The 13,391-nt window shown below is 48.5% G+C and overlaps 1 protein-coding gene across 1 annotated transcript in view; it reads left to right on the forward strand.

Moving 5' to 3' along the window:
* Positions 1-1,782, forward strand: part of htr1b (5-hydroxytryptamine (serotonin) receptor 1B) — a 2,590-nt gene extending 808 nt beyond the window's left edge. Inside the window, exon 1 of the mRNA XM_080550560.1 lies at positions 1-1,782. This exon is cut by the window's left edge and continues 808 nt beyond it. Within this exon, the coding sequence (XP_080406686.1) occupies positions 1-640 (640 nt within the window). The 3' untranslated portion in view covers positions 641-1,782.
* The last annotated feature ends 11,609 nt before the right edge of the window (positions 1,783-13,391 follow it).

Below are 13,391 nucleotides of genomic sequence, written 5' to 3' on the forward strand. Positions count from 1 at the left end.
CCTGCCCCCGCTGTTCTGGCGCCAGGTGAAGGCGGAGGAGCTGACCAGCTGCGATGTCAACACGGACCACATTTTCTACACCATCTACTCCACGTTCGGAGCGTTCTACATCCCCACCTTGCTGCTCATTGCGCTGTACGGGAGGATATACGTCGAGGCGCGTAAGAGGATCTTGAAACAATCCCCCAAAAAGGCAGGAGGAGGAAAGAGACTTACTTCAGCTCACCTGGTGACGAACTCCCCCGGGGGGTCGGTGGCGTCCACGACGTATTTACAATGCGGGAGAAGCGACACGCACTCGAGCGACACCGGTTCACTGGCGGGGGGTGAGCACCAGGTGAAAGTGACCGTGTCGGACGCGCTGCTGGAGAAGAAACGCATCTCCGCTGCGAGGGAACGGAGAGCGACGAAAACACTGGGGATCATCTTAGGCGCGTACATCGTGTGCTGGTTACCTTTCTTCATTTACACGCTGTTGGTGGCCACCTGTGCGACCTGTTTTTACCAAGAACTGTTTGACTTCTTCACCTGGCTCGGTTATCTGAACTCTCTGATCAATCCGATCATCTATACAATGTCCAACGAGGACTTTAAGAAAGCTTTCCATAAACTCGTGCGCTTCAGATGTTGCAGAGCCTGAACTTGTACCTATCTGTCTCAGTCAGTCTTCCATGTCTTTCAGGAGGTAGCCTATCACATATTTATTTGATTCTCTCTCTTACAAAATCAGCTGAGAAGTCAGAGTATATGAACAGCATCCACGCTCGGTCTTAAATTGTACCCATGTTAATGCAGCAGAACGCATGATAACCGTTTGCGTAATTAGGGGGATTTGTGGGACTAACTTTACGCAATAATAGTCGTATGATATGTGATATGATGATAAGCACAGCGTGGCTGTGTATTAGGATTGTAAATCGAATGAACAATGAGAGTGTGAGAAATCCAAATAGGTTGTTTGTGTGGTGCGGCACAGCGCGCGTTATTCCCACGGCTACTGACCCATTAACGCCTCGTAGCCTCCCAATCAGAATGAGCTAAACGTTTTATTTATAGATGATTAAATATCATTTATTAGATGTATTTGCCCCCCCCAAACATTGTCAGTTTCTTTGCTACGTGGTTTTAAAACGTGTTCGTTTTTCATACAGTTGTGCGCTCATATATTGTTTTGTTTTCTTTGTAAAACGAGAATGGAAATACATAATGACTTTATTCTATGGATAAGTGAGCGAAATGTTTATGTATTAATGGTCATCATGGTCCAAGCTGCATTGGTTTACCGTAGCCTTTATGGTTTTGGTTCATGAGTTACAAGCTTACCGGACGTAAATGAGCCTGCAAAAGCCTGTCCAAATGTTTCGGAGGGATAGTAACGACGTTTAGTGCTGGACCAGCACCAGGATCCACACAATGGATGTCAAACAGAGTCGCAGGCAGAGTTTATTGTGGGTGATATTTACTCAGTATGGATGACAGCTGATGAATAAGTTCAATTTTACTGAACAAACATGCGGTGTTTAACTATGTGTGTCTGCGTGGGCGTGAGTGTGTTTGAACTGTGTACGTTCACACATTTAAGTGTATTAATGTACATTACGTGTGTGTCTACCAGTTGGCATCACCCACAGAATAACTGACTGCCTTTAACATTATGAGCTACACAGAGGTTCGAGACAGATACTCTTCCTTTGGATTTATCAAATCCATCTGATGGCATTTATAGATAATATAATGAAACATACTGTTCTAAAACCACTCTTGGGAGTGTTATAATTGTGAACGTGTGGAAATCATCATTCAAACACTGAGAATGCTGTACAATAAAGGCTGTTCAAATGAAACGTTGTGCCATGAAACCATGTGAAAAAAGTGTGAATGTGTGAAAAGAGTGAAATATCGTCTATGAGTCTAACTGCAAAACGAGTTCGTTTTGGATATCAGAAAATATTATACCGGTGACGTTACGTTCAGTGATGGAATAGTAATTTGGTGAAGTATGATGTCGTTGTGAGATTTGATTATTGCTCCCTCTTGTGGACATAACAGACATAACAGTCCACAAGCGTAGTGCCAATGCTGCCGTTCCAGCTGCTGAAAAAAGCGCAGCAAAATGCACTTATGAAAGGACTGTGAAAACAACTGGCTTTACTGCAAGCGTAATTGCTAACTCTCTACATTTGACAGACAATATTTAAATACAAGAGAGATAATTGAATAATCAGTTATCTCTCTGGTCACACCTGACCTCGGCTCTGACCCTGCCAGCTACCCACCTGATCTCAAGCTCCACTCAGAGGATTGTAAAGTACATGGTCTCCCATTAGTCATGCACCAATAACACACACACACACACACACACATACTTTCACACACACACACACACACACACACACACACACACACACACACACACACACACAGGCTCATCACGAATCATGAAAGATTAATGTCTCCTGAAAAGATAAACACAGAAAGCAGACATTTCCCCTCTGTTTCACTGGGTCACTGGGAGGCCAGCAGGCCCGCGGTGCTCCACGCAGAAGAGGTGGCAGCATGTGTTGTGTTTCTAGCTTGGCCAGAGGACACCATGAGGACACGGCTGGCCTGCTTACCTCCCAGAGACCCAGAGGGGAAATATCTGCCTCCTGTGTTTATTTATCTAGAGGGGCATTCTCAAAGCTATACTCCCCCTATAGACCAGGGGAGGCTGGTGGAGGTAGAAATCGGAGGACGGCTCATTGTAATGCATGGAATGTAAATGAGGACATTCAACACATGTCCATTCCATATACATATGAGATACCATTCCCCATTCCGTTCCTTGCATTAGACATACAGGTTCATGATGAATGAATGAATGAATGAATGAATGAATGATCTTTATGGTCATTGTAACAGGTACAACGAAATTCAAATGCAAACCCTAAGTGCTAACAAACAAACACAGTCCTAAGATAATAAAAAAAACAAGAAAGAGACATAAATAGGGGGGGGGGATATAAATAAAAATAGGGTGATAAGTGATCGGTCGACATCTGAGAATGTATCTATTATGTGAACTTCTATACTTCTATACACTATATGGCCTATTCACAGGGGGGTATATAGACAGGGGGGAGTTAGCATGTAACTGTGTACTTTTATAAACATATAAACATATGGACTAGTAGACTTATATACAGTATATGATCCTTATCACAAGAATGTAAACATATTGCACGGTTATAGAACATTGCACTATTCCCAGTTTGTGCAAATCAAACCGTACGTACGGCATCCTTGAAATATTAAGGAATCGTACAAAAAAAAACTTGTGTTTCAACTCCAGTGGAAAATACATCAATGGGAGTGGGTCACAGCTGTTCAGCTGTGTGTCTGCCAGCAGTCAGTCACAACAACAGTGTGTTGTGTTGCAGAGGGAATGACAAGAACAGGAGGTTTGAAGACAGCCTGAAGTCAAGGTTTGCCAGACAGAGGGACAAACAGACACATGGATCCTCTGAGGGTGTTCTATTCATAGAATTACTGTGATCATTTGAGCTCTATTCATTCTAGCTCTAGGATTCTATTTGAATTCTATTCATTCTAATTCTAGGATTCTATTTCTATCCTTTCAAGTCGATCAAAACAGAGATCAAACCCCAACACCTTGAGACAGTGGATATCACATGTAAAAAGATGCAATCTCACCTCCCTCCTCTCTCCATCTTCACCCACAAGAGTACCCCTCTCTTCTCACCCCCCACCCCCTCCAAAACACCCCCCCCTCTCCATCTTCACCCACAAGAGTACCCCTCTCTTCTCACCGCCCCCCCCCCCCCCCCCCCTCACCTCCCTCCGCACCACCCTCTCTCTCTCCATCTCTCTCACCTCCTTCTCCACCACCCTCTCTCTCTCCCTCCCTCCTCCTTCCCCTCCCTCCTCAACAGTACACTGGGGTGAGTTGGAGTTCAACCATGTTCCACCATAAGGGGGGCCATAGAGGTCATCGACTCTTTAGTGTAATCCAGAGCAGACACTGTGAAATCTACCGGACATGCAAGCAATTGTGTTAAGAAGCTCTCTGATGTAGGACGGCTTGCTGTTGAGTGAACAGGACGGCGTGTAATGTCCATAAAGAAATGTCACGAAGCGGAGATCCACTTCCACAAGCACCATTTCCTGTCCAAGGCTTCACATCGCTATCGGCTAACGACATACCAACGAATCGCTATCAACCAATTAGCATTTATATGTTCTGCTTGTACTCACATAATCTGATTGAGAAATGCAACTGTGTGATTTTCTGAGAAGGAAATATCACGTAATATACCTCCATCAGCACAATTCCACTTACGGCGCAGTGTTGCTATTGGCTAAAATGAAACCAATGACATTGTTGGTGATTGATGTTCTGTTTTAACTGAGGGTTCTGGTCCCGTGCGTCCAGCAGAGGCGGTGTGGGTTGAAGGTGGCTGCGCTCATATTAATCAGTGAGGCCTCAGCGGTAATAAAATGTATTAAATAAAGACATAAAATCTTCTTATCTTATAAACCAGCTATGTTAACAGCTTTATAACCCCTTTGTCCTCTGGGGCCACCGTACATCCATCATCACCTGACAATGGACGGTCACGTTGCTTGCTCTTTGCTAAATTACTTCTGACATTGACAGACAAACAAACCAGCAAATCATTTAGTCATGACCCTCAACAAGCAAGGTGGATGTGAAGGTGGATATGCGATGATAAGAGCCAGACAATCACAGGCGCGTCGCAGCGGGTATTGCAACACACGTTATGTTTTCGTTTATTTGTCAGAGAGCATGTATTGCAGGCAGAGGCGTCATGCCCATAGACCCAAGGACCCCTCCGATTTGTGCTGCTTTCAAAAGTTTAAAGTTAAACAGTTTAACTCAAAAGGCATACACGTCTTTGCACTTGATCAAATTTCAGGACCCTCCTTTCATGACTTTTCCTAGATATGTGCGTTCTACCACCCAGTCTCACCCTCACAGAGCACGAGATGAGACGCGTACTGAAGGCGGTGGACCCCAGGAAAGCCTCGGGGCCGGATGGCGTCCTGGGACGGGTGCTGAGAGACTGCGCCGACCAGCTGGCCGGGGTTTTCACCAACATCTTTAACCAGTCCCTGTCCCAGGCCACCGTCCCACCCTGCCTGAAAACCTCAACTATCATCCCAGTCCCGAAGAAAAGCACGGTGAGCTGCCTAAACGACTACCGCCCGGTGGCACTCACACCAATCATCATGAAGTGCTTCGAGAAACTAGTCCGGGCCCACATACTCACACGCCTCCCGCCCAACCTGGATCCATACCAGTTCGCCTACAGAGCCCACAGGTCCACAGAGGACGCCATAGCGACGACTCTCCACGCCACTCTATCCCACCTGGAGAGGGGAAACAGCTACGCGAGACTGCTCTTCGTGGACTTCAGCTCCGCCTTTAACACCATCCTTCCAGACAGGCTAGTGACCAAACTACTAGACCTGGGTCTATCACACTCTATATGTGCGTGGATCAAGGACTTCCTGACCGACCGCCCCCAGAGGGTGCGGGTGGGCCCCCACACCTCCACAGCCCTCAGCCTCAGCACTGGGTCACCCCAGGGCTGCGTGCTAAGCCCCATCCTCTACAACCTCTACACCCACGACTTCACCCCCATCCACCCCAGCAACTACATCGTAAAGTTTGCAGACGACACCACCGTGGTGGGATGTATCTCGGGGGGGGGACGAGGCGGCGTACAGGGATGAGGTAGAGCAATTGAGCAAGCTGTGCAAGGTTAACAACCTGCTGCTAAACAAGTCAAAGACCCAGGAATTCATCGTAGACTTCAGGAGGAAAAAGTCCGAGATCCAGCCCCTGCTCATCGACGGAGAGAGCGTGGAGATAGTCTCAACCCTCCGATTCCTGGGACACAACATGCGGGATGACCTGGCCTGGAAGGACAACACTAAAGGCACCATCAAGAGGGCACAACAGCGGCTATACACCCTGAGATGCCTCAGGAAACAACACAACAAGCAGGAGATACTGGTGGCCTTCTACCACGGCGCAGTGGAGAGCATCCTCACCTTCGGCATCTCCAACTGGTTCCACAGCTGCACAACAGCGGAGAGAAACGAGCTACAGAGAGTCGTGAGAACAGCACAGAAGATCACCGGCGCCCCCCTCCCCTCTCTGGAGGAGCTGTACAAAACACGCTGTCTCAGGAGGGCCTCCAAGATCTCCAAGGACCCGACCCACCCTGGGCACGAACACTTTGTCAAGCTGCCCTCGAACAGGAGGTACAGGACCCCGGCCGCTAAGACAAACAGACTGAAGAACAGCTTCTACCACAGGGCCGTCAAGGCCCTGAACACAGAAAAGGCCTAAGTTCTGGGCCCAGGACAGTCCGGACGGATTGTATGGCAGCTAGTGCTGAGGTACAAACATGTACATTTTCAAGCCTGCAAACTGTGACACTTTAAAATAATGTGAAAAAATACTTTTTGTGCAATATGACAACCCTAGTTGACTATCTGTGCAGTATAGTACAGTGGATTGTGTACATAGCCTTTATTGATGTAAACCAGCTCCTTACCTTTTTCTAAAATGTGTTTTCTTTTTCCTTTCCTAAACACCAGGGGAGCCTCCCCTCCTAAATTTCGTTGTTTGGTACCTGTACTGTAGCAATGACAAATAAAGTCCATTCCATTCCAGTATCCTTACATTTTCAAAATCACATAAAGCTATTTTGCTGTTTTTCTGTGTAGGAAGCAGGCTAATTTACAAGCAGACAACTAGTGGTCATTGTGTGTAAATAGCAGCTTGAGCATTGTAAAGAGGGGGTCATTTTTAGTAGGTACAAAAGGCACAGCTGTTCTAGTGTTAAATAACCAATGTGTATCATTCATTAAAAAGACAACTGCACATCTGCAGACCAATGGAGAAAATATGCTTATTTTAGACATTTATTTGTCATTTTTAGATTAGCCAAGGAAATATGGCTCTAGATTGCATGACGAGCAGTTTCAGGTGTCAGTGCCATGCATTACAATGAGCCTGTGCTCCAATGTCTTCCTCCAATACAGTGTTTGTATGTGCTCGTTTGTGTTCCTTGTTTGTGTTGCAGTGTGTGTTGTGCTCCAGTGGCGTCGTTAGCTCTGGGCGTCCGGGGCTCGAGCCCCAAATGTTTTCTGAATAGCTCCTGATCTCCAGATCCTGGGGGGAGAAAAAAACAATGAAAAATCAATATTGCATCACCGTCGATTTAGCACACGCTACCACCCATCAGTCAAAAACTCTGCTCTGATTTGACATGTAGTGGATACTGGAACCGGGGCCGAAGGGCCACCCACCCCTAGAACCCCCACACTTTTAAAATCCCTGCTCCACCCCTGGAAAATCATATGAAATACAACATGGGGGGGTAGCTGTGGCTCAGGAGGTAGAGCCGGCGTCTAATGATGGCAAGGTCGGTGGTTCGGCTCTTTGAGTCTTTGACTCCCGGCTGGCCACGTGTCAAGGTGTCCTTGGGAAAGACACTGAACCCCAAACTGCTCCCAATGAGCGGGCCGGCGCCTTGCATGGTAGCTTGCCGCCATTGGTGTGTGAATGTGTGTGTGAATGGGTGAATGAGAGGCCATTGTAAAGTGCTTTGGAATAAGGCAGTCCATTTACAAGAAAAGAACCACGGTCCTGTTCTGAGATCACGGTCGCGCTCTGAGATGCGCTGGTTGTCAATGCGTTTCGTCGTGCCATTCCTTTGAGACCAGTTCTATCTCCTAAAGAGCTCTTGGAATTAATCGATACCTATGATATTGCTGGGGATGGTACATGGAACATATCACATTGTGCAGCTGCTGGGGCTTGTGGGATATGGGGGCAAGGTGAGGGTTCCCGATATGAAGCTTCAGTAATTGGCTTATTTATCCTTATTCTCCCACCCAGACAAAAAAACAAAACAAGCTCACAAGCATGGCTGATTTATTGCTAAATTGGGTTGCTGTCACACCCAAATGGTGACAAATGGACTGTGTATGTGTATGTGTGTGTGTGTGTGTGTATACATGCATGTTTTGTGTGTTTGTGTGTGTGTGTCTGTGTGTGTGACACATGCATACATGCATGTTGTCTGTGTGTGTGTGTATATGTGTGTGTGTATGTTTGCGTGTGTGTGTGTGTCTGTGTGCATGCATGATTAGCGTACTTAAGTTAAATGCTTCATGGCAGAGATGAACCACTTAAACGTCCATTGTAGGCAGCTCCCGTTCCTCTCGACACCATAAAGCAATATCATGTAAGATATCGTTTTCTGCCTCAAAGCCCTAGACCACGTTTCATGAATAGTTTATCCTATAGCTCACCTTGGTCTAAATGTTTCTCTGCCACCCTAGATTGGAAAGATGTCCCCTAAAGCATCCCATTTAGAAATATAGCAGAAGGACAGTTTTCGGTTTATGAGACTGCAACCAGCTGGAAAATTACGCTAACGTAGTGAAATAATTCAATGATCTGGTGAAAGTGTTCTGGAGGTTGAGTGGTTGTTTCACCGATTGGGGAGAAACGTTGAGAGGAACCAGGCTCTCTGGCTGATCAGGTGTGAACAGTAAACTCATTTGGAGTGTGGTGTGGTGTGATGTGGGGTGGTGTGGTGTGATGTGGTGTGGGGTGGTGTGGTGTGGTGTGGTGTGGTATGGTGTGGGGTGGTGTGGTGTGGTGTGGTGTGATGTGGTGTGGTGTGGTGTGGTGTGGGGTGGTGTGGGGTTGGGTAGTGTGGTGTGGTGTGGGGTTGGGTAGTGTGGGGTGGTGTGGTGGGGTGTGATGTGGGGTGGGGTGGTGTGGTGTGGTGTTGGGTGGTGTGGTGTTGGGTGGTGTGGTGTGGTGTTGGGTGGTGTGGGGTGGGGTGGTGTGGTGTGGTGTTGGGTAGTGTGGGGTGGGGTGGTGTGGGGTGGGGTGGTGTGGTGTGGTGTGGGGTGGTGTGGTGTGGGGTGGGGTTGGGTAGTGTGGGGTGGTGTGGTGGGGTGTGATGTGGGGTGGTGTGGTGTGGTGTGGTGTTGGGTGGTGTGGTGTGATGTGATGTGGGGTGGGGTGGGGTGGTGTGGTGTGGGGTGGGGTGGTGTGGTGTGGTGTTGGGTGGTGTGGTGTGGTGTGGTGTGATGTGATGTGGGGTGGGGTGGGGTGGTGTGGTGTGGTGTTGGGGTGGTGTGGTGTTGGGTGGTGTGGTGTGGGGTGGTGTAGTGTGGTGTGGGGTGGTGTGGTGTGGTGTTGGGTGGTGTGGTGTGGGGTGGTGTGGTGTGATGTGATGTGGGGTTGGGTAGTGTGGTGTGGTGTGGTGTTGGGTGGTGTGGTGTTGGGTGGTGTGGTGTGGTGTGGTGTTGGGTGGTGTGGGGTGGGGTGGTGTGGTGTGGTGTGTTGTGATGTGGTGTGGGGTTGGGTAGTGTGGTGTGGTGTGGTGTGATGTGGGGTGGTGTGGTGTGGTGTTGGGTGGTGTGGTGTTGGGTGGTGTGGTGTGGTGTTGGGTGGTGTGGGGTGGGGTGGTGTGGTGTGGTGTGGGGTGGTGTGGTGTGATGTGGGGTGGTGTGGTGTTGGGTGGTGTGGTGTGGTGTTGTGTGGGGTGGTGTGGTGTGGGGTGGTGTGGTGTGGGGTGGGGTGGGGTGGTGTGGTGTGATGTGATGTGGGGTGGGGTGGGGTGGGGTGGGGTGGTGTGGTGTGGTGTGGGGTGGGGTGGTGTGGTGTGGTGTTGGGTGGTGTGGTGTGGGGTGGGGTGGTGTGGTGTGGTGTGGGGTGGTGTGGTGTAGTGTGGTGTGGTGTGGGGTGGTGTGATGTGGTGTGGGGTGGTGTGGTGTGGGGTGGTGTGATGTGGGGTGGTGTGGTGTGGTGTGGTGTGGGGTGGTGTGGTGTGATGTGGGGTGGTGTGATGTGGGGTGGTGTGGTGTGGTGTGGTGTGGGGTGGTGTGGTGTGGTGTGGTGTGGTGTGGTGTAGTGTGGTGTGGTGTGGTGTAGTGTGGTGTGGTGTGGTGTAGTGTGGTGTGGTGTGGGGTGGGGTGGGGTGGTGTGGTGTAGTGTAGTGTGGTGTGGTGTGGGGTGGTGTGGTGTGGGGTGGGGTGGGGTGGTGTGGTGTGGTGTGGGGTGGTGTGGGGTGGTGTAGTGTGGTGTGGTGTGGGGTGGTGTGGTGTGGTGTGGGGTGGTGTGGTGTGATGTGGGGTGGGGTGGTGTGGTGTGATGTGATGTGGGGTGGGGTGGGGTGAGGTGGTGTGGGCTGGGGTGGTGTGGTGTGATGTGATGTGGGGTGGGGTGGGGTGAGGTGGTGTGGTGTTGGGTAGTGTGGGGTGGTGTGGTGTTGGGTAGTATGGGGTGGTGTGGTGTGGTGTGGGGTGGTGTTGAGTAGTGTGGGGTGGGGTGGTGTGGTGTGGGGTTGGGTAGTGTGGGGTGGTGTGGTGTGGTGCATACGCCCAGGTGTCCGCAGTGAAGGGCAGCCAACTGGTTGTGAATGACACTGTTTACTCATGGTGTATTTGTCTTTCTCTCTCTCTCTCTTCTCTTCTCTTCTCTCCACCCCCCCCCCCCCCCCCCACCCCACGCACACACACACACACACACACACACACACTCTCACACACACACACACACACACACACAAAAAAGCACACAGTTACCTAAACAGTCAGCATCCTTGACAGGCGCCATAATGAAAGAGTGTGTTGTTGTTATCAAGCCAAACGTTAAGCGTTTATCTTGCCCTATATGACAATGAGTAAATGTGATTTACTCAGACTTTGAGTCCTGAAGATTGCTATCGGCTTCGGGTCGCTAACATTCATCAAGAGCATGTCATCTAGCTTGGCGTCTCTCTACAGCGTAGTAAGCACATAATGGAAGAAATACAGGCAACAAACAAATAACTGATATCTCAGATGACATTCTGTCTCAACAAGCGCCTTGAAGAATATAAATTAGGGTTTTCTCCGTCTCCCCGGGGTGATTTACATATTATCTATTAACCTTTTGATACCAACCATGAGCAACTGTATTCGAACGGGAGTCTGCCTTTTGTGGTCGTAAAGATGTCACTTCAAGCAAGGATAACAGCACTTAATGTCACAGACGTCATTAGAGTAAAATTAGCTCCTGAGAAAACTTGACTTTGCCCTTTGTTCACAGGAGACAGGGTTCTATTAATCTTCTGTTTGTCTCCGACGAGACGGCATTTGGAAACATTCGTGAACGGTGAAATATTTCACTTTAACATTTAACTTGTTTTTTTAGGAGTTTGCAGATTATGAAGTGAGTAGTCAGTGTATGTCACTGTAACTTGTAAGGGTTGCCAACTTTCTCACTACCGAATACGAGACAAAAGATGGCGTGCCACTGCACAGGGCGGGGGGTGGGGTTATCAGGAATTGGTGCATTTACGTTATACGTACACATGAGGGGGCCCTGTGATTGGATGAATAAACGGGAAAAGGAAGGTCCTGTATATTCATACAGCCCAACATATAGAGTTGGGCACAACAGGGCACAACAGCGGCTATACACCCTGAGATGCCTCAGGAAACAACACAACAAGCAGGAGATACTGGTGGCCTTCTACCACGGCGCAGTGGAGAGCATCCTCACCTTCGGCATCTCCAACTGGTTCCACAGCTGCACAACAGCGGAGAGAAACGAGCTACAGAGAGTCGTGAGAACAGCACAGAAGATCACCGGCGCCCCCCTCCCCTCTCTGGAGGAGCTGTACAACACACGCTGTCTCAGGAGGGCCTCCAAGATCTCCAAGGACCCGACCCACCCTGGGCACGTACACTTTGTCAAGCTGCCCTCGACCAGGAGGTACAGGACCCCGGCCGCTAAGACAAACAGACTGAAGGACTGCTTCTACCACAGGGCCGTCAAGGCCCTGAACACAGAAAAGGCCTAAGTTCTGGGCCCAGGACAGTCCGGACGGATTGTATGGCAGCTAGTGCTGAGGCACAAACATGTACATTTTCAAGCCTGCAAACTGTGACACTTTAAAATAATGTGAAAAAATACTCTTTGACAACCCTAGTTGACTATCTGTGCAGTATAGTACAGTGGATTGTGTACATAGCCTTTATTGATGTAAACCAGCTCCTTACCTTCTTGTGATTTTATGCATCTATGCTTTTTCTAAAAAAAAAAAAAAAAATCTTTCCTAACACCAGGGGAGCCACCCCTCCTAAATTTCGTTGTTTGGTACCTGTACTGTAGCAATGACAATAAAGTCCATTCCATTCCATATGAATGAATGAATGAATGAATGAATGGTCTTTATTGTCATTGATATAGTACAGGTACCAAACAACGAAATTTGGGAGGGGGGGCTCCCCTGGTGCTAGGAAAGAAAAAAAAACTAAAAACAAGAAGGGAAAGGAGCTGGTTTACATAAATAAAGGCTATGTACACTATCCACTATACTATACTATACAAATAAAACACTGTGCTGTACTCTATGCTATGCTATACCTATTCTAACATTTCCTATTCTCTGCAACCTTATGTACCCTAGGGTTGTCATATTGCACATAGTGTTATTGCACATTCATTTAAAGTGTCGCAGTTTGCAGGCTTGAAATGTACACATTTGTGCCTCAGCACTACACCTGATTTCAATCCAGCAGCTGCCATCAATCCGTCCAGACTGTCCAGGGCCCAGAACCTAGGTCTTTGCTGTGTTCAGGGCCTGGATGGCCCTGGGGTAGAAGCTGAGCTTCAGTCTGTTTGTCCTTACGAACATGGTCCTGTACCGCCTGTTCGAGGGCAGCCGAGCAAAGTGTTCGTACCCAGGGTGGGATGGGTCTCTGGAGATCTTGGACAGTACAGGACAGTTGGACAGTTGGACAGTTGGTCGCCCTACTGTAACTGTACGTTTCTCAACACAATCTTGACATTATTACGTTCAGGGGATTGGTTCTTCAGACCAGGAAACACAGCCTGGGGAGGGGGGGGGGGGGTCATGCTGGGGGGGGGGGTCATGCTGGTTCCTGTGAAGATCAGTTTATGGATTAAAACATTTCATTCGAGATCTACACTGTTGATAAATGAACATTCAAACTCCAGCTCCAAAGCTATCACTTTTAGCAAGAATATGAACGGGTCCAATTTTTAATCAACTTTCAAGCGATACATTGATCCCTGGCAACATTGATCCTGGTGACTGTATATCTTGGATAATTATTTTTTTGCAGACAGGATCTCGACAGTTAATCAAAAGTCGACGCTTCTTTTCACTAATCCGCCATGTTCCTTGGGTGATATGACGTCCATGTAAGGAGTTATGACCGTCCTTGAGATCAATTCAGACATGAAGATGAGTGTCCCAGGGTGCTGGAGACCCTTGCTCTCCCCCTGTGTCCTCCTGTCTCCCCTGCTCTCCCCCTGCATC

This window comes from Nansenia antarctica, assembly GCF_963989245.1.
Source record: "Nansenia antarctica genome assembly, chromosome: 1".
Classification (NCBI taxonomy): Eukaryota; Metazoa; Chordata; class Actinopteri; order Argentiniformes; family Microstomatidae; genus Nansenia; species Nansenia antarctica.